Genomic DNA, 25,089 nt, shown 5'->3' with positions numbered 1-25,089 from the left:
TGAGAAAGAAACAAACAATGCACTTGTTTTTATTTTTAACACGGTCAGGTAAAATAAAAACTTTCAAATATAACAACAAAGGTGTAGCACAGGTTCACTTGTCAGATATTATAGCAATGCTTTCAACTTTAAATAACCGAAGAGTCACTTTTGACAGTGATATTTCCCTTTAACTTTTTGCCAAATTTGTAAGACATCCCCTCTGTTACGATGCACTATGTGGATTTAAAAAAAGAAAAAAATGTGTTTGCAAATTTTAAAGTCGTATAATAATTTATTTTACTTTGAAACGTGATAATATAAAAAAAAATTACAGATAATGTTTCGGATGGTTCAAATGATAGAATTTAGCATAAATAACAGTGTATGTCAAAAATGTGGGATTTTATTTGTCCTCTCTGTTACAAGTACTTTTAATGAACTTGCAATTTAATTATGAGGCTCTTGTATTATTTTATGCCAATTAATTAAACATTGCACTCTAACGTAGCATATTCTAGTAGAATTTTGTTTTCAAAAATATTTAATACAATTTTTTAGAATAAATTACTTGTGTGATTTCCCCTGTTACGCTTGGAATTCAACTTATGCAACGTCCTTTACTTGACCCCAACGACAAACGGGCTCGTTCTGGTGCAATAAAAAAGCTTCCTAAGAGAGTGTAAGAAAGTATTACACAAAATGAATGCGTTTTCAGGTATTCTTATGCTTTCCCTAAAAGTTCACAAAAGTTATTTTGGATCAAGGCTGGCTTTACTCTTCCCAATATGACATTTATTGCACAAGATACCTCGTTTATTTTGTAGAATTCTGGAATTTTAAAAAAAATCATAACAGGATATCTGCGCACCTGGAAAGACATGGATTTCGATATTGAACAAAATTTGTCAGGAATTTAACTATTTTTTTTGAAAAAAAATCGTGGAAAGTCATGGATATAGGTTGTCGAAAAATCTAATATCACAGTGTTCCGAATATTTGAATTTGTAACAAGATCCCTACTCATAGTCATATTTTACTAAAATATAAAATGTTTTAATCATGTTCTCTTTAAAAGTTACGGTGTTCTTTCAAAAATTGAAAGAAAGAACATCATTTCTAGAGCGAATTATCTTTTAAACTTCCTTGATTTTAGAATTTTTTTTTAATCTATTTTTTATTATTTGAACAATTTAAAATTCTAGTTTAAGCTTTTTATATTTCACTTACTTTAAAGAAGAAATAAAACAGCTTTAAATAACTACATATATCTGACTGTATCAAATTATTTGCTTTTGTAATTTTTTTTTTAAGGTATTTTATAGCTTCACCTCTCGTTACTCTGTTTTTAAGTTTAATAAATATGAAGATGCAGAGTATAACAGTTTTGGTTCTACCTATCATTTCAATGAATGTAACTTCGATAAGTCATGAAAAATTCTAAGAAATATTCATGGAAAGTCATAGATTTGAAAACCTAAAATGTAGCAGATACCCTGTAAAAATTTTTATCTAGATAAAAATGCAAAATTTTATCTTATCTTTTAAATTTTTTTTTTATTTATTTCCATTTGTAAGGAATTTTATCCAAGCCCTCAGCAGTCCTTGCTCAAAGTCATAAATAAAATAAAACAAGAATTCCAAAGTCATTTTGAATTTTTTTTATTCATGAGGTGATGTTTTTTCAATGTAATCTCAAAATAAATGCATTCATGATATAATCGTAGAACATTTTACAAATGAGGTGGACAGTTTTTTTTCTTTTTCACATGAGCTTTTATATACAATGGAGGTAGGTTAAGAAATGATTAGGACAAATGCAAGCTTTAGTGTTAAAAAGTTGTTTCTAGTGCAATTATGTTCAGGCACAAAACGATACATTGAATCTTAAGAATTTGAAGTATAATATGAAATAAAAAAATTATAATCACCAACAAACATACCGTCATCAGATTCAAGACATTTTCATTATTTATAAGTTGATATGATTTTCAAAAGTTGAACAGAGTCTAGTGTAGTGGAACACAGATGAATGTTCCTTTAAAGCATTTTCTAACTCCTGTTCATTTGGAGATCTCAGGAATCTTATTACCATTCTGTTTTTTAAAAGGTATAATAGTTATCTGAGAAACATATACATTTTAATGCTGCGATGTGGACGATACCTCATAAACATTTTTTACAGTGTTGGTACTTTTACCAGAACATGACCATCTGACCTTTTAATATGTTTAAATTATTTTTATGCAGTGGTCGGATAAAATTCTAACATTATACACGACCATTGCCACCACTAGGAGAGATATTTTCTGAAACTATAGAAATCTCAAAGTAGTTAGAGGGAACAATACTATTATCTCATAAAAATAAAAAAAAATTGTTTGGCGCATCTTTTCAGACTTAATGTCATTAAACCTTACATCCAATTCACACCTAAAAACAAAATTGGATAAATAATTTCAGAAATTTCGAATAAACAGAGTTGGAAAACTTGGTTTCTTGGAAAAGGCTTTTGAAAGTTTGTATTGGCTTCGGTAATTCCTCTAAAAGCTTGAATTTTGGAAACATATAAGGAAAATATAAAAAGTGAAGATCAATTATTATTGGCTAAGTTCCAAGTCCTTTTAAAATTTTCTCAAATTTCATTAGACATTTGATCAGATTTAAAAATAACTTTTGACATAGTACTTCATTTATACACAACAATTATTAGAATACAAATTTTTTTCCTACCTCCATAATATTACATTTATTTACATACTTTTTTTTAATCATCAATACAAAAAGAACTGAAGTTCAAAGAAATTAAAAATCTCTCAGTTCTAATGAAGAAATGTTGATGAAAAAAAAAAAAAAGAACAAAACAAAAACAGAAATGACTTTTTCAGCAAAATGAAAATTAATTTGCTGATCTACATAATTTTTTGCTTCATAATTTAAAAAATGTAATCACATTATTTCTCAAGAAAAAAAATATTTTTCCCATAATAATTTCCGAAATAGCACAGTACAAATATCTTTTACTTGAGGTACTGACTGACAAAACAATTTATACAGGTCACTGTCTGAGAATTCATATTTTTTTTTTGGCCCATTCATTTATGGGTGTGTTATATTCTAAGTTGAGTAAACACAGCAAATTTCAATTATTCATACATTTCACAGTTGATTAAGAAGTCAGGGCAGTTTTATAGGATAATATTGACCCCCTATTTTTGATTACAAGATATTGCAAATTTCTAAAATTAAAAAAAAGAAAGATGTTCTTTAAAGAATTTTCCACATTTTATATGGAGAATTGGTAGAAAATATTGGATATGTTGTAATTGATCTGATCAAAAATTCTGGTGAGGGGCCAAAAAATTAACACTGTTAAATTCCAGGTCACATAGCTTTAAAAAGCCATTTCTAATAATTAGTTTTTCAAAGCAATTTGGTCAGTTTCTAAAACTCTGCTCCTCAAAACATGTTTCTTCTCTTAAAACCAGGACAACGAGAACTTTTGAGCAGAAGGATTTCAGATACTACATATCAAAATTTTAGTCAAGTCGACTAGGATTCAATTCCCATGTAAAATGTGTGAGATTCATTGTAGATTTATGATATGTTTTAAAAAGTTTTCATTGTTATATTTATGAAATATTCTTTAATAAATTACTCTATATAATTATTATATACTTAAGTTTTCTAAATAATCATAGAATGCAAAGAAAATGTGATGAGAATAGTCCAAAATTAATATAATATATTAAAGAAAGTTAATGAAAGGGGTATAGCTCGTTCACCAGGAGTTGGCACTTGGCTCCACCTCCTGGGAAGAAGAGTTCATTTCAGAGAGGGAGTTAAGAAGAGAAACATCTCCGCCCTTGAAATTGAAACCAGCTTTAGTGTGCGCCAAACATAAATAGTGACTCCTTTTTCAGTCACTTACTTTGCTTTATCATCTTGTATTATAAATTTCGTTACTCTAGATAATTAAATATATTGCAGCAAAATGTCTCAAAAAGGACATACTATTCACTCAAAAGAGAGAAATATCAATAAAATTCATGAAATATTTAATATTAAAAAAATGCTCATAAAGTTAGCGAAATAAATATTTTTGCCATACGATCACCAAATAGCAACCTTGTTCAGGATTGTTCACATCATTCTCCCAAAAAATAGCAAAATAGTATCGTCGCATACCACGTGATGAAGGTGGAGCCAAGTGCCAACTCCTGGTAAACGAGCTATAAATTTTATATCTTCACATCATTTTTTATAATGCATAAACAAATTTCAAGTTTTATTACAGGTGTTGAGCCGCTGATTTTTGTGAAGTTTTTGGGGTTGAAAAGTCTAATTATACACAGGGATATATGGTTGCTACCATTAAGAAAAGAGCTTTAAAATATTTTTGGCACATAAGCTGTTATAATTAATAAATGTATAGGGCGCAAAAAAAAAGGATCACCCTAAATAACTTTTGATCTAATGATAATATATTTACAGTCTAAGACTCACTCTCAATGGTTCGAGGGGGTGACTTCAAATATACTAATTAATTAGCGCAGACAATATTTTAGGTTATGAAATCAGACACAAAAATTGCACTTTCTCTGAATAAACATACCTTTTTTTAACGGTTTCGGGTATTGGGGGTGGCCACAATCTGGGAACTATGGTCTCAATAGTTTGGTGAGGAGAGCGCTCCAAAGTTTGGAGCCCTTAATGTTAATTTTACTTTTAGCCTATTTCGCCATATCTCGAGAACTGTTTAAGCAAATTGAAACATTTTTGCACACACTTATAAAATTTGTTCATTCAAAGATAATTCTATGCAAATAATAAATTTTAGCATATTTATTATTTTATTTAATAATATTTGAAATAATTTTGAATTGTAAGGTATAAAATTTTTTACATAATTTTAGAGTGCAAAATACAAAATTTGGTTGAATAGTTCTTGAGAAATTGAATTTTAAAATATAAGGCCTCTTTAAAGTACTCGGGACCTCTTCAACCGATTCCACTAAAATTTTGTATTCAGACATGTAAAATGACATACTTTAAAATGATTTATATACCTTACAATTCAAATTTTTTCTGACTATTATTAAATAAAACAATAAAAAAAATTTTCTTTTGCATATCTTTGAATAAATAAATTTTTTAAGTTCTCAAGATATTGTAACATTAAAGGGTCCAAACTTTGGACTGCTCTCCTAACCAAACTATTGGGACCATTTTTTCCACTTTGAGGCTATATTTATAGAATCAAAAATCAGAATACATAGTAAAAAGAACTGTTTAATTAAAAAAAAGTATGTTTTTCGCGTTTGATTTTGTAATATAAAATATCATCAACACCCATTACCTAGCATCATTGCGGTCACCCCCTCGAAATAACCATTACGATCGAGTTCTAGGACGTGAAGATCCAATCATTAGATCAAAAGTTATTCAAGGTAGTTCATTTTTTATTTTGCGCAGCGTACAAGCTGTTTCGTAAGTATCAGGCTTAATACATAAATTTAGATTCCATATTGAAAATGAAAGCCAACAAAGAAGGGGGGTTTAAAATGGCAAAAACGCTACTAAAATATGTAGAAACGCTAGTGAATGTTTCAAATAATCATCTTTCAACCTTTCAGAAACATTTCACGTTTAAATATTTTATTAAAGTCTTCAATCATTATGGAACACTTCTGGTCGGTCTTTCCCGTGAACACATAAAATTTCATAAGACAGAATTCATTCAACACAATTTTTGATGCGATTTTGTCCAGCAAACTGCACCATTGGATCTCTTCTTTATACAAGATTGTCCCCCATTTTATGGCACAAACAACTACCGGAGCCGGTCCTTGTCAATTTTTTGATCTTCTAAATAAATAGGCGTCACTCTTGGGGGCTTGAATGACCTTCAAAATTGAAATATAATTAATTATTGAATATATTGTGATTTACAGTTTCTTCTAGGATACTAGAAGAAACTAAATACAAGTATTAAAAGAATAGCTTAAATTTCATATAAGAATTTCACAAATTTCATACTATATAAGAATCAGTTTAAGGATTTTTTTCTTCCAAATGTTGCTTTTCATTTATTTAAAATAATATAAAATTTAAAATTTTTATTTTGCAATTACAAACTGTTTCAATATCTTTTGAAAGAGAGTTTCTTCCTCTTGGGTTGGAAGAAACTTTCTATCCCTGTTTAAAAGATATTAAAATATGTACATTAAAATATATATTAAAATATATATAAAAGAGGCCATTTTTTTTAAAAAATAATCCATTTAACTAGAGATTCACACATAACGATTCTAACACAAAAGTGAGAGACTCAATAAGTCAAAGAGAGGAAAACTCTGACAGTTAATCAAGTGTGCATTTGCAAACTTTCTTAGGTATGTTTATTCAATGATTTTTGTTTCATTTTTATTCCTTTTGTATTGCATACATTGGTTAGCAAAAGGGACAGCGTTGAAAAATAAATAAAAAAGAATAAACAGAACACAAAAAGCGTTTTTAGAGCGAACATTAAAAATTAGGTTCGTAATTTTGGAAAATTTTCTGTAAATATCTGTTTGTGAAAAAATCCACTGTGATCGCAAAATTATCCACCTAGCACAGAAAAAGGAATCCTTTGTATAGGCCGCACAGCGTGACAATGAAACACAGATAGGCCGCAGCTTATCTACCAGAAACTACTCTAATAGAAAGATTAAGGGCCGAGATAGCCTGGCTGGTAGAGCACTGGGCCCATGTACAAGAGTTTGTGGGTTTGATCCCCGCCGGCCGAAGACTCCCCGTGTAGTAAGTGGTGACTGATGCACGTTAAATCTGTCGAGTCGCAAAGTCCTCCATGTTCCAAATAACAAAGCAATACTTCTAAGGGTACTGATCCACGAGTTTCCTTGTCTTCTGGATTGGTTCGAAATGACAACATTACGGAGTTGAAGGTTAGTAGTCTTGAACCCGAGATTGGGTCGGCTGTTCGACGACGGATATAAAAAATAAATAGAAAGATTAATTTAGCTAAATCAAAACCTTTTAAAGGTATCTATCTCACAATGAAATTTTATCGTATCATCGTTCACTTGTGCGCAAGTTTATTACCGTCTTTACTTTTGGAATTGAAAATTTTAGGGATGGCACAGTTAACTTTTCAACTCTGATAAGCTTAAGAAGATCTGAAATTGTATGCTTAAACATTAGTTCTCAGTTATGATTATCTATTGATTAATTGATGAAATAAAAAAAAACTATTTTAAATTAAAATGTTTCATTGAAAAACTATAGTTATATGTTCTACTAAAAGTATTTAAAAAAGTGAGAGGGTAGAAAATCCTATGCATTAAATATGAATCATTTGCATTAAAAACTTGGTATCTAGAACAGGAATTCTGTTGAAAGTTATAACACGAGTATTATAAAAAGTGCAAATATGAAGTTGGGGGAAATATTAGCATTGGTGCATAGAAGTGCAACGGATGAAAGTATTTAACAATTGAACTGAGCTTTGGCAAGTCATGTTTTCCCAAATTTTGCATTTAGATGAGTGGATTTCTGTGAGATATCACAGGAATATCTACAACACAATGATTCACGGAAATATATTTTAATTCCAAAACGCACTGTAGCCAATTAGGTTAAATCTTGAGGTTCTATACTCTATTCTACAACCGTCGGCGAACAGCCGATCCAACTTTTTGGGTTTACGACTACTCATGTTGAACTCCGTAGCCTTGTCACTTTGAACCCAATCCAGAAGACAAGGGAACTCTTGGATCAAGTAATGGGAGAAATTTTGCCTTCGTGGAAGACATTTTGATGGAACTAAACAGCATTTGAATTACATGGAGAGGAAAACCTCCCACAGCTAGCCTGACAGTAAGGGGACTCTAACCAATGCAGGGTTCGTGCTCAATTATTTCANATTAAGGAGTTGAACGTTAGCAGTCGTGAACCCGAGATTGGGTCGGCTGTTCGACGACGGATATAAAAAATAAATAGAAAGATTAATTTAGCTAAATCAAAACCTTTTAAAAGGTCTCACAATGAAATTTTATCGCTCACTTGTGCGCAAGTTTTACTTTTGGAATTGAAAATTTTAGGGCACTTTTCAACTCGGATAAGAAGCTTAAACATCAGTTATGATTATCTATTGATTAATTGATGAAACAAAAACTATTTTAAATTAAAATGTTTCATGGAAAAACTATAGTTATATGTTCTACTAAAAGTATTTAAAAAAGTGAGAGGACAGAAAATCCTATGCATTAAATATGAATCATTTACATTTTGGTATCTATAACAGGAATTCTGCTGAAAGTTTTTAACATGATTATTATAAAAAGTGCAAGTTGGGGGAAATATCAGCATTGGTGCATAGAAGAGCAACGGATGAAAGTATTTAACAATTGAACTGAGTTTTAGCAAGTCTTGTTTTCCCAAATTTTGCATTTAGATGAGTGGATTTCTGTGAGATATCACAGGAATATTTACAACACAATGATTCACAGAAATATATTTTAATTCCAAAATGCACTGTAGTCAATAAGGTTAAGTCTTGAGGTTCTATACTCTATTCTATAACCGTCGTCGAACAGTCGGCCCAATTTTTGGGGTTTACGACTACTCGTGTTCAACTCCGCACCCTTGTCATTTTGAACCCAATCCAGAAGATAAGGGAACTCTTGGATCAAGTATTGAGAGAAATTTTGCCTTCATAAAAGACATTTTGTTGGAACTAACTCGCATTTGAATTACATGGAGAGGAAAACCTCCCAGAGCTAGCCTGATAGTAAGGGGACTCTAACCTATGATTCGTCTACCACTGAAGATAATTCACATCAACACTGTGGTCACTGCAAGCCAGATGCAGAATTCGTATCATTGGAATTCGAATGCTCCCTTGAGCCATCACGCCTCAAATCTTGAGGTTGGGGAATTCTATATAGCAGGGTTATAAATAAATAAAATAAAAAAAACTCTTTATTTTGCAAATAGGTAATAACTTTTAAAAGAATGCTATACCACTTAAAACTCTTTACAGCAATTTCCATTTTACTTCCATGAGTTTTAAAACTTAAAAGTTTAGAGAAAATAAAGTTCAGGTAATCCTAGAGTAAATCATGACACTTCAAATATTGAAATATTTGTTTTAAAATACAAGCAGCATAACTTCCTAAGTTTTCTTTTCATAACTTGTTCGCATTTTGATATTTTGAAAAAAATTTCAGCATTTGGTTTACTCTAGGTTGACCTGAACTCATTTTTTCGATACCTCAAATTACGTATGAAAGAGAATGTGCCATTAAGAATTTTTCTCGCTGTATAACATCCTCTAAAGACTTATTTTTATTTATGGTTAAGAGTTTTAAGAAATCAACTTACGAGTATGATGAATTTGGCACACCAACAACCAGCAGATGATTTCCTTTCATGAATAAACGCCACATACTCTGAAAATGATAAGATAGACCAAAAGAAAAAATGTTAATAAAGTACAGAAATGAATATAGTTTTGAGAATAAGTGTTTGCCCCATCCCAAATAGAATGTCCATTTCTGTATTTATTTTTTAGACAAAAAACAAGAGTGGACTACATAAAATACATATTACAATGTGGGTAGATTTTTAAAAGAAATTAAAGAATATTAATAAACCATAAAACAAATACATGATCATTTCAAAGTATAATTGTAATGAAAATAGATTCCCGAAAAGAGAAAAAAAGAACTTTTCCAGGCCCGTTCATTTCGAGAGCGTGTGACAGTGCAATTTACCCAAATAAGTTAAATTTCATGTAAAATCATTACTAAAATTGCAAACACTTACAGTTTATTATCATTTATTTTACCTGAATGTACTGTAATGAAATGCTTGTGATATTTAAAAATCACAAAACTAACCATAACTATGAATGACAAATCTACACTTACATAAACCAATAAAAATTTTATCCTTTTCCCACTTTGTCAAAATATAAACAAAAACCCAAAGCATAGTAGTTCATACGCTCAATCCTCTCAAATGAGATAAACTTGTGCAAATGTTTAAATGTTTTGGATCAATTTTTTTTTTTTTTTTTTAAGAGCACATATAAGATCAATGGCTTTGAGACATTATTTGAAAATATCATGAGCATCATTTATTGTCTAAAAGAGTTGGCACTTGAATTTGAAAAGAACGTTATAAAGAGGAAAGAATTACTGTATCGAGCTAGTTTTAATTGCTGGAAAAAAAAAGCTAAACATACTTAAAACACGCAATGCTGTCATAAATGAGATAGTTTATATCTATTTAAATAAAATAGTTAGTAACTGAAATATCTAAAAAAAAAACTAAACTCAGTGGCGCGACAGCCCATAGAGGACCTACTGTGCCCATCTCAGTTTTCTTGATATTGGGCTCTGGGGTGCAGGAGCAGATGTTCCGGTCAGGTGGTCAGCCAAATGCGGAACCCCCCAGTGTTTAGTTCCCAAGCATGCTTGGTACTCATTTATCGACCTACTAAAGGGATGAAAGGTTGAGTCAACCTTGCCCGGCCCCGAGGATTGAACCCCTGTGGCACGAGAGCGCGAAGAGCTACCACTCTGACTAACTGAAATATCATCCTTAAATATTCCATAGATTGCACTTTGAGTGGCCACCATTTTTCAAAAAGACGAAAATAAGAAATAAAATTCATTGTATTTTCCCAGTTTGTAAGAAAAAATTCTCTGTTACTTTAGATGATTTTTAAATTCCCTGTGGAGTGCATAATAATTAAAATAAAGCTGAAATCTGATGATGGGCTTCTCTTTTATAGAATTCCGTGAAATGACATTATCAAGTATAAGCGATCCTGAATGGTACTGTACTCTTATAGCAAATTCTTTAACAGAAATTTCCCAAGATAAATTGCATGAAGAAAAGGCTGTTGTAAATTCTAATTCTACATGCAATAGATTAATAAAAAATAAAAAAACTGAAATAGGTTAAAATATTGTAGAGAAAGAAAAAATAACAAAAACTATTTTAAGACAAATACTAACTTTATGATATCCTCTTGCATCTAAATCCCAGATCTTGAAACACTGCAAATAAATATATTAAATCTCCTGATTATTTGAATCACAACAAACATAAAGCGGATACGTTTAATAACACTTATTTGAATGAATTATAAGAATCACCAGCTAAAATTATAGTATAGTTTGTCTAAAGTAAGAACTTCCCTAGCCATTTATCTGGTCCCATGGCAGTGACTATGGTAACGAGGTATAACTTTTTTAAGTAGGGGTGTGGGGTCACTGCTTAGGACTTGTTTCGGCTCAGGTCGGCGTCAGAAAGAGAGCCTTTTTTTCCGGTCTATTGCGTTAGACCTAGAGTGAAGAGAAGCTATCTTCCCTGAAATGCACTGTTTTTAGTTTGCATAGTAGCAGACAGAGTTTGTGGCGGGTGAGTGTTCTTACTATAGACCAACTATACTGTAATAAAGGAAAATAATTATGAATTGTATACTTTATGAAGGATCAAGGACACAAAAATCAGAATATAGTTTTGTTTAACGCAACTTACCTTTGCTATTTGGAGCCAGGTGGTGAAATCTCTGGGTCCATTCATTTTTATGAACATGACATAAACTTCACCCTAATTATAACAACAAAAAAGATTTTTTTTTAATATACACATTAGTTTTTCAATTTTATTAAACAATCGTATGATATGGAATAAATTATTTACTTTAGTTTCTGGAATAAAATTTTCTTCACAAGGAGATTTACTGTGATCTAGAACTACTGCTTTTCTGTAAAATAAAATACATAGTTCATATGATGAATAACGTGTAAAAAAAAGCGGATATGAATACTTTTTTAAACATAAAATGGGACCATAGGTAACTAAAATGGGAGTTCATTTAACCCTTTAACAGAGAATGGAAAAAAGTTGTATTGACGATGACATAAGTAGGATCAAACAGGTATTGTTTTTTTTAGATCTAAACCAATGATTCTTTATTTTTAAGGTTAAATAAAAAACTACGAATTTTAGCTTAAATGCATTTTTCTACAAGTTGTTATGAATGTCTAATCTTTTTTAAATTTTCTGTTTTTCTACGATTGATAACTATTTTATTTTAAAAACACCACATATTTCAGAATAAAAGCGAAGAGCGCTTTATTTTTAAAAAAAAAATTTAAGCAAAATTTAAAATCTATCTATGAGTTGATATTAAAAAAAAGGAATGCTACTTTTGTGGGTAGCTTTCATTCCTTTTGGACTACCCAACCATCTCAGTTTATTTGTTTACTTTCGGTCACAAACAATCCCACCGATTCTTTCCTTCCTTCTTTTGTTATCCCACTCTTTTCTTATTAAACCTTTTCAATTTACTAACCTGTATACGTCATTAGCAGTTCAACTTGACAAGAATTCAAAATAAATCACTTCTGTCTGAATTCTGGAGCTAGAACATTCAATTTCCCCCCCCCCCTTTATCTGCTGTTTTCTGCAGAAAAAATGAGTGGCAAAAGCAAATTTTGCAAATTTTTTATTTACCTTCCAACTGTTATTATCTGTACTTATTCATTACGTACTACAATTGATAGTCATACAAAAAATTTTGTTTTTATACACAATCAATCAAGAATGCTCGAGCCGAGATGGCACAGGGGATAGAGCGTTCACCTTGCAATCGAAGCGGGTTTAAATCCCTACAATGAAAAGATTCCAAAGCTCTACTATTTTTAGAATCATCATCTCAAAAATTTCTAACTTTTTTTAATTTTTTTTTTTTACTAAAATAGGATATATTAAGAGATTTTTGGATTACAAGTTATTTTATAGTTGTAATAGATATCTTAAGTTAATAGTGTTTAACCCTTGCATCGCATATCTTTCAATTTCCACACGCAAGGTAAAAGTAGAAAAATTTGTGCAACCTGCAATTTCGATCTTGAGATTACTAAGATTCACACTCAGTACCAGAAAATCAAATCATTAGAATGAAAGTTTAAGTTATTTAGGTTGATATCATTTTAATTTTGCACACTTTTCATAATACTCTGTGTCCACTAAAATAAAATATTGTAATAAACTATAAATAATATCTGATAAATAAAATGTAAATACCTTAGTAGATCATGAATAACTTCTTCATAATTATCTTTTTTCACGCTATAGGAGAAATATATGAAATCAATATTAAAAACATTAAAAAAAAATTATGTAAGTAATAATTTTAATTTTTTCTTGATTCCGCGCTCTGCATGGTGCATCAATAATTTTTGCTAAGAAAATTGCTCATAATAAAGTTGATACAAACTATGATGAAATTTTATTAAAATATTTAGTAGCAAAGATTTTACCTTAACTACATTGAAGTAAGATAACTAATGTATGAAGTTCTCGACTTTTAATAGCATATGTAACTATAATATAGAGGTGTTAATTGTGATTATGAAGCAACTGATAATAAATAAAATTAGTTGAAAACATAGAGAAAAAATGGAAAATATTAAAGATTAATGAAAAGAGAAGAAAAATTATTAAAATAAAATAATTAAAAAAATATATAAATTAAAAAGAAAGAAAACAAAAAAATGTGTGTGAAAAGATATCATCTCTTTATCAGCTCACACGATTAAAAAAATTTTTACACAATGTTTTCAACTTAGTTTCATTTTTTTAGTGCTCCTCACTATTGTATTGATATATTTTATTTTGGCAATATTGACACTATATTAGAAAGCACTACTTTTTGCGGACATAATCGTGTGAGCTGATGAAGAGATTATATCTTTTCAATTTTTTCTTTGTTTTCCAGCTTTTTAATTTATACGTATATATTTTTCAATTATTTCATTTGGTTTTAATAATTTTTCTTCTTTTCTTTTCATTATTCTTTAATATTTACCATATTTTCTCTGTTTTTTAAACTGATTTCATGAGTTCTATATACTTGAAGCTTATGCAGAGTAAATAACTTATTAAATGTTCTCTTTTTATCCTTATTGCTTTTATTGCACTATATATAAATATATATATATATTATAAAGAAACCATAATTTCCCTTAATGCTATCATACAATAAATGCAAAACATCTTGAATCCATTTTAATTTAAGGAAAAGTGACCTCCTAAATTATCATAAGAATTAGGTGATCATAATTGAGGGTCATTTATAATCTGGGTAACTTTCTTTTCAAAGGATAGAATAAATTTATCAATCATTATTTTACTTTAATATTTTTGCTTAAAGAAAAGAATTTTTAAAATTGGTCAAGAATTGTTCAATAATGAGTTAATATTTATGGTATTTTTTTAACACCTACGACAATATAACCAACAGCATAAAGAAGAATTTATGATGCAAGGAAAAGAGAATCGATCTTTGAAAGGTGAGCAAAAAGGATTTGATTTGAGGAAAGGCATGTACATAATTTTTTATTTTATTGATATGTGCGGCATTTGAATGATAAAGATATTAATGTTGGAATATATGAAGAAATTAAATAATTTTGAAAAAAAAANATATTTCTTTTGAATATGAAGTTCTAATAAAAATATATATATATATATATACATACATACATACATACATACACACAATTAAAAATTATCTTTAACGCCACTTTTGGTATTTTAATCTTCAGAACGACAGGAAAGTAGAACAAAAATTATTAAAAAAACAAAGTAATAGTAACATTCTATTAACAATATTACATTTATTTTAAATTTAGTACTCCTAAATCACACATTTAAATAAAGATTCATAAAAGGATTAACCTGTCTAAGTCCTTGAGTTCAATATTTGGCTGAGTATTGAAGGCATGTTTCTTGAAGTAAATGTCTTGAAAAAAGGAGTTCATATTCAGTCCAGATGAACCGAAATGATATGTTCTCGAGACATCTGGGACGACGCATTCACGCCCCTTTCTCACATCTGGCAACCTCATCCACATGTCCCAGTCCCACAGCTACATAGAAAATTCATAAAATATGGAAAATTTTCAACAAAAAATGCATACAAATAATAGGGAGCCGTCTACAGAGCCTGGCTTAATTATTAAACGTATTATAAGATTCTGCCGCATCTTTTCTTTCACGCTCAATTCGTCCCGACTCAATTTTCATCTTTATGAGTCGTATGCAGGGCCGGATTAACCTATAGGCACACTAGGCACGTGCCTAGGGCCTACGAAAAACTTGGGAGAAAAAATTTTTTTGACAAAAATAATTTAGCTGTAAAAACAACAAGTGTATTTTGCACAAAATTATGAAGATACAAATAAAAATATAATATTTTCCGGTAATAAATTATTTTGCAGAATCTTATGATCTAATATATTACTTTTTTGCGATTTTTGGATTCAACGAAATCTTGTATTATGCTGTCGAATTCCAAACTACGCAAAATGTCGTATTCAATAGACACAAGTGCGAGCGATTCCAAACGATCTTGATTCATTGTTGAAGGCAAATAATTTTTTTATCAATTTTTATCTGGAGAAAGATCTTTCTCCTTCTGCATTTGATCAACAAATATATTCTTACTGCAATGTGAACGTTAGGAAAAGTATTCACAAGTTTATCTTTAATTTGAGCCTTCAACATTTCTTATGCAGATTTATGTTCATACAAATTTGAAAATAGTAAAAATTCATCTACAAAGTTTTCCTCTAAATCGGATGAGTCAATTTTCACCAAATTTTGCGCTTTTAGTTTAATCTCAGATTCTGACAAATTTTTGCGAACAAGAAAATTGAAATTATCATACAAAAAAAATATATTCTGAAAAAAGGGGAGGAGTGGGGGAAGGAGGGGAGGGTCCAAAAATGGCTACGTCTAGGGCCTACGAAAGGTATAATCCGTCTCTGGTCGTATGCTAGCTTCAGAAACCTTCAAACGTGATATTTCACGGTTTGAAAATATCACTTCAGCTTTTTTACACGGCGAAAGATCACCTTTTTTACCCATGATGAAAATGTTCCAATTGATCATTTATACACTGCACACAAAATAAACAAATAACAACATAGTATAAAACTGCGAAAAAAATAAACACAGTGCATAAAGGTACAGAAACACGCTCGCAAGTGACGCACACGAGCAATTGAAACCAGTTTGGACTTGTTTACATTTGTGCATCAATGGGTTAACATTGTAAGGCAATATGTTAAAAATAAATACAAATAGGAAGAATATAAAAAATCTCCTGAATAAAAACCCATGACATGTATGTTTAAATATAAAAGTTATTGCACAGAAAGCTCATGCAGAACATGTCATTATTAAGAAACTACAGTGCGTCTAATAATTTGCCCAGGGACTATAAACTTAAATAGTCATTAAAATACAATTAAAAATGATATTTTATTAATAATTTTGCAGATTTAAAGTAGTTTGTCAAACAAATAAAGTTGCATATAAAAAGTGAGAACTGGTGATTTTATTTTTAAAAGCTCTCACCACATCATTGAGTTAATCACAGATATTTAAAAATTGGATAAACTACAAGTCATTTTTTAGACAGATAATATAAGTTAGTTTAACAACCACAATGATATATTTTGATTAAAAGAACTTATATTTTTTAAATTTTAATAGTTATTTTTTCAGAAAGTTTTACACTCATAGAAAAAGAAAATCCAAATTAATTTAAAGATGGAAGTTTTCAGAAAGATTAAAAATGGGTTACCTTCTCAGGAGTTGGCCAGCGTGGTTCTAATTCTTCTTTATAAAGACTTCTTTTTAAAATCCATCCTAAACCTGGCATCGTTTCAACCCTGTACAACAGTCCAGAGTCTTCACTGGTATGCTCATAGCCCTAAAATCAAACACAACAGGCATTATACAGACTGCAGGACGATTCTCTTTTTATGATTTGTGCAGAGAGATCAAATAGTGACTGAAACTATGTTAGTTCTCTTCAATTTAGCTTTCTACTACTGGGTAGGTCAAAATGAATGTACAAAATTAAGTAGGGGGACTTTGTAGTATGTGTGGTGCACAGAACCTTTTTGAGTGTTTGCAGAACAGGTTGATTGAACAGCTCAAATATTTAGACCTTTTGACTGAAACTTTTTTCTCCTCAGCTTCTTTAATAATCAAAAAACAAATGGCCAAAGGTGTAAATTTTTTCATGATTTTCATACTGATGCTAAAAGAAGCTGAATTATTAAAAATTTGCTTTATTTTATCAAGATGATTCATTTCAATGAACGCTAAAAAAAAAAAAAAAAAAAAAAAAAAAAAAAAAAAAAAACTGAATAGTCACAAACTCTCTAATTTTAATTGTTTGGTGTTTGTAAAATTAAAAATTTTCATGGCTCCCTAAGTTGTATGACTAAAGCTACAATTTACTCATTTACATTATTAAGAAATTTTGCTTAGAGAAAAAGTTAGAATAGAAAAACATATGAGACTCAAAACTTTCGCTCCTTACTTTACATTTAGAGTTTATGAGCAAGTTTTGAACATATTCCTCACAAATGTTTGTTATAGGGGATAGACATCAAGTTTCATGCTGATCAGTCATGTTATTAAAAACAGAGGAAGACACAGGTGCAAACCCTAAGACAATAGCATAAGGTGAGATTTGGAGATTGTGGTGGCTATGCATAGTTTGTGGTAGATACTGTAAAGTAAAGCTGAGATGACGTTCTTCATAAACCCTCATAGGTTATTTCCTAACTTCGCTAACTTTTTGCACTCAGAAACCTGAAACGTTATTTCAATGAAAAACAAGTCTTCGTATTTCTACCTTAAACAGCATTTAAAAATTTGCACTTTCTTCAGTTTTTGGCACAAAGATTTCAATTTTGGTTACTGAGATATTAATGCTTAAAACTGTATAATTTTAGTGTTTTTCCTCAGCATTGATTGATAATCAATAATCTATTTTGGTTTCCTATAGGGAAGAGGTTGAGAGGGCCAGGTATGAGGCTCTAATTTCTCTATGCGTAAAGCAATTAAGTGAATGATAAATGTTGTAAAAGAGGAAATAATCTTTTGAAATTTTTATAAACTATTGTTAACACTAATTGAAGTTAAGCTCAAAATTTTACAAAAAAAAAATTTTTTTTTTGTTATTAGTTTTAAAATTACATACTTAAAAAAAACTCTTTATTGGTGAATTTCAAATATTCTTAGATTTTACGTCAGTACTGATTACATTAACTGATTATGTCACGTTAATACTGACTGTCGGATAAATAAATCTAAATAAGTAATTTTAGAAACTGAATTAAGCATTGATTAAAATTTCAAATGATATATTTTTTACCTAAAAAGTATTTCATCTTAAGAATAACAAATTAAATCCTTAATTCTAAGTTGTTATTCGAAGTGATTGTTGTACATTATGACATTTGAAGTTATAAAATGGGGTAATAGAAAATATTAGAGATAAAAAGATTTTTTTTTTAAAAATAAAAATGCAAAATTAATTGCATTTTATATCAAAGCAAAACATTTACAGTGTTCAATGAAACTTAAAGTGCTGTTTCATTAACATTTTAAACAATCCTTTCATTACTTTTCATGTCTGTCATAATCACACCAATTGGAAAACATGTACACAGATACATTTATTATAACATACGAATTAGTGATAATATTTAAACGTAACTTTAATGTCAAGTTAAAATATCTTACTTGGTCATTCCAAGCAGAGATGCAATAAATTGAATCATCTTCTTCCAAAAGTCTAAGGGTTTGGCTAAAGTAACTGAAATTAAGTTATAAATGTAAAGTTTAAAAAATTGAGTATACAAATGAAATAAAATTAAGCTAACAAAACCTGTTGATATAAGAAAAAAGGTTGAAAATGATAGGTATAAAAAGATGCAAATTCTACTCTATGAATATCCATTATTCTTCCAGTAACACAATATTAAAACGAATTTTTTAAAAGTCGAGGATAAAAATATACTAGAATGAAAAATGCTGTTTTAAAGTAAATCTCCATGAAGCATATTATTTTCGAGAAATAAAGACATTGACTTAAAAGAAATAGAATATTATCAAAGGTAAAAAAAGAAGAAATTATATTAATAAATTGAATTTTATATTTACAGACACAGCAGCACTAAATTTAAATCAGAAATAAAACAACATTATAAACTAAGCCAGGTACAAAACTAAAAAACTGAGTTCATTAAATTTATTATTTCCCCGAAAAGAATATAATTATTTCAGGCATGTAATTATTGATGTGCAACTTTTACAATTTCAGAAAATGCTCAAAGTTCGTGTTCTTTTTAATTTATATCATATTATGTAAAATTTGTCTAGAGATTATATAGTTTTTTTAAGAATGGTGCTTAGTTGATGTAGTTTACTATAATCTTTACATGTGAATACAATGCATATTTTTTTTTAAAGTTTAAATTACCATAACTTTTTAAGCAATAATGTAAATTTATAGAAAAAAAAATTCTATAGTTACATATCAACTTTTAATTGAAGCTACAAAGTTTCGCTTTCTAACAAAAACTGGGTTTTATCAGACAAATAAAAAGTAATAATTATATTACAAGAATCTTATTAATATCTACTGAAATCAAGTCTTTATGCTAAACCTAATCTTCACATGAAACTGAAATCAAATCTTTATATTTCATGAGATTAAAAAGCCAAAAAATTATATGATTAACATGAAATGCACAAACCTAAAAAAATCAGGAGAAACATCTAAATCTTCTTCAATTATTATTGCATACTTTGCTTCCTGCAATAAAAAAAAGTCACTCTGATAAGAATACGTTTATTAAGTGGTTATTGTAAATAATTTATTGTCAACAACACTTACGGAAAATAAATTAAAAGTTGCTGTTAGACTAGCCTTATAATGCTGAGATATTCTTGCATTTTTGGCACCAATTGGAGTATGCTATCAAACAAAATTAAATAAATGTTAGTTTCATTTTTAAAATCAATATACAGGTTGGTTATAAGTGAAATCCAGGTTGAATATAATTAGGAGTCCTAGAATTAGCATATGTTTAAAGGGACCTTTATAAAAATAAAAATAGAGAATTTTTATTTATTTATTTATTTATTTTTTTAAAATCTGAAAACATCATAATGCGATGTGAAGAGAATTTGTGTATAATGCATAAAAATTCGTTCAAATCCCAGTTCACTGTCTTGAGTATGGTTCACGGGGCTGACCTTGAATATGGTAATCAGTTGGTGCAGATGATATTTTTATTTACAAAATCAGACACAAAAACATACTGTCACAGAATAAACATACCTTTTTTTAAACCCTCAAAACACAATGGGTAGCTTCAACCTGGAAATTAGGGTCACAACCATCTGGTGAGGAGAGCATTACAAAGTTTGAACCCATTAACGTTAATTTTACTTCCTGAGTATTTTGGCATATTTCCAGAACTTTTTAAGCCAATTGGAAAATTTTTGCATGCAATAATAAAATTCCTTTAAAATAAATTGCATGAAAAAAAAACAATTATTAACAATTTGCTTCTATAATTTTGTTTAATAACAGTCGAAAAATTTTGAATTGTAAGATATACCAATTTTTTTTATATATAATTTTAAAGAATGTAATTATACAGCAAAAAAGTTTTTTGAATAAAATCAGCTTGAATTTAAAAAAAATAATTTTATAAAGTAATATTATAATTGATTAAAAAAATCTAACAAATTAAAGTATCTGTAGTATGTCTCTGGTTATCGCTTCATTCTGTCACACTTATTTTATTTATTCATAAAATTTCATTTCATTAAATAACTCCATAAGTTACTATTCTTACTTTATGAAATTTCTAATAGAAAATAACTTCACACAGTGCAGTAACTCTCACCTTTTTCCTGACGTTTATTCGAATCCTAACTAGAACGCAATCTTTGCTGCCATTCTTAATATACAAACTTTACAAAATAAAGAATCCATACAATAACATGTGATGTCTGATGTATAATATTCCACAGAATGGTTAAAATTTCTTTGTAAACAAGAGAATGATACCTTTTTCAGTCAACTTTTTAACATTTGCACAATTCTCTCTCGTCGGTGGAGCATTAAACTTCCATTGTATTCTTTAAGTGGAACAAATTATTTGATTCCAATTGAACGCTTTCATAAAGGTTTGAAGCACGACAAAATTTCTGTCATTGTTACTGCTTTAGATTGACCACGGCGAGCTACGGCAGGGTAGCTACTCAAATAAAAGTCTCAGACTTTTCCAGAAATATTTTTAAAAAATTCCAGTCCAATATGGCACTACATACTGACAGTACCATGGTTAAAATATACAGTGAACTACATAAAAATTAATATTTGTAATTTATACAGTATATTTCATATCCATTAAAAAAATAACACCATAATACAGAGAAAATATAGTATTAAAGACAATAGTTTGTGATAATTTTATTTATTTAGTTAATATAATTTAATGAATAGTATAAAAATTTGTTTTAATTTTGTAATTTGGGAGTCAATAGCAGAAACTTCTGTTAAAATATTCCTGTTTTAATTTTTGTTTAATTTTGTAACTGTTTTATTTTGAATTCATGTTTAATTCAGTTTTATACATTGCTCTTGCATGATGGGAAACATGCAAAAATGAACAAGGGTGACATTTAAAGGAGGAAAAATCGCAATTCTTCATGTCAATAAAATGCTACTTTTCTACATACATTTATAAATACTTAAAAGATAAAATTATGAAAAATAATCTCACTTTAGAAATGAATCCTTAATTCGTCATTATTAATAAACTTGCAAATAATAGTAATGCAAATTAAACAAAATAAATTATCTGAGTTTAATAATAATTAATAACATATTTGATAATAATAAATGCTATAATAATTTAGTAGTATCTCTGTTTATTAGTATTACAGATACTAGTTCATAAAAAAAATCTTTTTAAGACAACTAAAACATCTTAATCCCCTAGACATTTTGAATTCAACAGTAATTAAAAACTTATTTAATCAAATAAATAAATAATATTTTTAAAATTGAAATATTCAAACTATGACAGGTGGGTAGGATTGTCCTCTTAGTGATAAATAATATTTTTTCCTATTTTATATTAATAAAAACTACTATCTACATTTTTATATTAATTAAAAAAGTAAATCAAATTTGTTAAAAAAGTAGGGGAAAAAAAAGATCCAACCATTCATTATGAAGAAAAAAATCAAAATGAGGAGTTGCATGTGAGAGTGTAAATGTCCATCTCAGCACATGTAGACCCGAAAGGATTTCATAAACACGTATGGAACATTGTGACGAGATATAGATGTGAATCAATAGATTTAAAACAATAATTCACGGTCAAAAAGTTCACACATCAAAATACATGTACCTGTATGCCACGTAAACCAAACAATTTTGTCACTTCCAAAGGCTCCTAAATAAACAAAACAAAAAATTAGACTTCCATCAAAAGTAAAACAGTGATAAGAAGGAAATATGAAATGCACTTACCTCAAAATACCCATCTATAAAAACAGTGATCATTTCAGGATTACAGCCGTGAGCCGATAATAAGGAACGTAACATTCTAAAAGCAAAACAAAATAGAAGCTTTTGCTGCAGTAATTTAAAGAAATTTTGTATAATAAATCAGTTTGTTTTTAGAAAATAAATACAGTCGAACTCGTTTTTAACGAGCTCTGATTTAACGAGGGAAACGAGAATATTTGGTTTGATCAATGTTAAGTCTATGGAACAGAAGTCGCTTATAACGAGCAATATTTTTCTGTCTTGCAATATTTTTTCTCATCTTTTTTTCAAAATGATAGTAACGAAAGTAAGCTGACAAACAAATGAAAGTAAGATTCAAATGAAAGTAAGCTGACAAACTATTTTAAATATGTAGATTAATGAAAAAAATAAATGTTTTGGTAAGTATCTTTTCCTTTATTTTTCTTTCCGTTTATATTTCCTTTCCTTTAAGACTGTAGCGCAACTAGAAATTTTTTGCTGGCTTGGGGGAGGGGGGGTTAGTTGTCACTAAATTAAGATAAGTATTTAACTAAATTAATTAATGTAATTAAAGTAAGTAAGTATTAATTAAATTTTAAGTCAACTCAATAACTTGACCTCCCAAGCCCCCCCTCTCTCTTCTGGTTGCACGTCTGCCTTAAGGACCCGTTTATTACGAGCACTCGGATTTAACGAGTACATGTTACGCTCCCTATGTGCTCGTTATAAACGAGTTCGACTGTACAATCAAACCTCTTTCTAAACAAAGGCAACTTTTGAGGAATCTTCTATACAATTAAAGAGCATCTTCCATATTATTTACATCATGGGAAACCTCTGAACTCATTGCCTACATGAATTTTGTTTCAAGGTGTATCTTAGTTAATTTAATTCCCTTTTTTTCCCTTCATCTTTAGCTTGCAAGGATTTTAAGTGATCGAATACGAATACCGGCCATCTTTTAACACAAAGCCTCAGATCAGTTTCATTGCATATTACAATATAAAGCCAAACAGGAAATTGAATCAAATATCACTGATGATAAAAAATTAAAAAGAATTTAATGTTTTTTAACTAATGAAGAGAAAGACTGACCTGTATAAATAGTGAGGTCTATTGCTGGCAATGATAGCCACAGGAACATCTTTAACACGATTATTTTGAATCTAAAGAAAACAATATTTTTATAAATGCAGTAAACCAAAATAAAAAGTCAGAAAATGAAGATTTTGTCGCTTACTGCAATACTTAAATATGAATATTAAAGAACATATTAACAATAATGTATTAAGAGAAAGATGTAACAAATCTAATTATAATTAACAGAAAATCGATTTATTGTCATAGAAAATCATGAAAGACACACAAGAAAAAAAATTAAATAAATAACGAATGTAGTTTAGAAAATTAACTTTTCCTAATGTACACAAAGACTATTACTACAGATAAGATGTAATGCCTAACACTAGAAAGATTGAAAATTAGTATATACACCTATATTGCACAAAAGCAGTAAAAATGACTGGATTGTGAATGCGTAAATAAATTTGTTAAAAATTAATTTTTAACATTTTTTAAATCATTTACCGTTATATAACAAGTTATTAGTAAATATTAACAATAAAAAAATTACATGCTGTACAAAAAGTCACAAAATTCCAAGAAATTGTGTCATTATATATATTATTGCTTTTCTAATTTGCTTTAAGAAAATAGACATTAATCAGAAGTTAAAATATAAAAAAATAAAAAAAGGTATTAATATCATAATTTAAAAATATAACAGAATTAATAATGCACAATATTATAAATAAAACTTTTTTCTTAATACCTTCCCTTAGCATTTATTAAGAATTCAAAGATAAGTAGAAATCCACATTTTAAAACATACCAAATATTGGTTCAGAATGGCAGCGGCCCTTTGATTTTCTTTTAGGATCAAAATTATTTTAAATATAGTTTATTAACAATCATAATATAGCCTTACATTTCTAATTTTCCATGAAATAAAAATTTTTTGCAAACAGAAATCTAAAATCTTATAAAATGAAAATTATTAGCTTAATTACTAACCAACTCCATTAATAATTTTTGCTAAAATTATCTATGGCATTAAAATATATATAGATACCTTTGTGACTGATATAGATATGTAATATAATATTAAAAAAACAATATTAGCATTAACTTTTTGTTGCTACATTGCATTGCTTATGTCACAAACCATTTTCCCTCATCTGGTAGTTTGCAAAACCCCCAGCACGTTTGTGAGGGGTTAAAAGGGCTCACAAAAATGAAATTGTAATGGCAGAATTTTCAATGACTAATCTAAAGAAATATCTATAGGTAATTACATGTATATCCCTGAGCAAGTGATCGGATAAAGTATATTCAAACGCACCCTCTTAGAACAATTATTCTTATTTTATAGCAAAATATTTGTTTCTTAAATAATGAATATTTTCAAATTTCTTTTTAAATGAAACTTTTGATAATAGTTTTGAATTCATTTCAGAAAACAAGAAAATTCTGTAAAACCAAAATCAAATAAAATTAAAGTTGATATGCCCCATAATTAAACCTTTTTATAGTTCTACTACTTAATAATTGCAGGTCTCAGCAATAACCAAATTTTAAGTAAAATTAAAAGCATATTTATG

General features: G+C 28.8%; 1 protein-coding gene across 1 annotated transcript in view; it reads right to left on the bottom strand.

The window, feature by feature from the left end:
* Positions 1 to 1,625: 1,625 nt before the first annotated feature.
* The window catches only part of LOC107445532 (protein O-linked-mannose beta-1,2-N-acetylglucosaminyltransferase 1), a 99,087-nt gene continuing 75,623 nt past the window's right edge, over positions 1,626 to 25,089 (bottom strand). Inside the window, exons 11-24 of the mRNA XM_043050135.2 lie at positions 23,525 to 23,595; positions 22,430 to 22,505; positions 22,308 to 22,352; positions 19,772 to 19,852; positions 19,632 to 19,690; positions 18,616 to 18,688; positions 16,658 to 16,786; positions 14,746 to 14,936; positions 13,090 to 13,134; positions 11,701 to 11,764; positions 11,536 to 11,607; positions 11,010 to 11,051; positions 9,367 to 9,434; positions 1,626 to 5,885 (exon numbers count right to left, since the gene is read on the bottom strand). Of these exons, the coding sequence (XP_042906069.1) occupies positions 5,813 to 5,885; positions 9,367 to 9,434; positions 11,010 to 11,051; positions 11,536 to 11,607; positions 11,701 to 11,764; positions 13,090 to 13,134; positions 14,746 to 14,936; positions 16,658 to 16,786; positions 18,616 to 18,688; positions 19,632 to 19,690; positions 19,772 to 19,852; positions 22,308 to 22,352; positions 22,430 to 22,505; positions 23,525 to 23,595 (1,089 nt within the window). The 3' untranslated portion in view covers positions 1,626 to 5,812. The remainder of the gene's footprint in view (positions 5,886 to 9,366; positions 9,435 to 11,009; positions 11,052 to 11,535; positions 11,608 to 11,700; positions 11,765 to 13,089; positions 13,135 to 14,745; positions 14,937 to 16,657; positions 16,787 to 18,615; positions 18,689 to 19,631; positions 19,691 to 19,771; positions 19,853 to 22,307; positions 22,353 to 22,429; positions 22,506 to 23,524; positions 23,596 to 25,089) is intronic.

Source organism: Parasteatoda tepidariorum, chromosome 4 (assembly GCF_043381705.1).
Source record: "Parasteatoda tepidariorum isolate YZ-2023 chromosome 4, CAS_Ptep_4.0, whole genome shotgun sequence".
Taxonomy (NCBI): Eukaryota; Metazoa; Arthropoda; class Arachnida; order Araneae; family Theridiidae; genus Parasteatoda; species Parasteatoda tepidariorum.
Note: the sequence above shows the minus strand (reverse complement) of the source record. Positions and strands in the feature narration are given on the sequence as shown.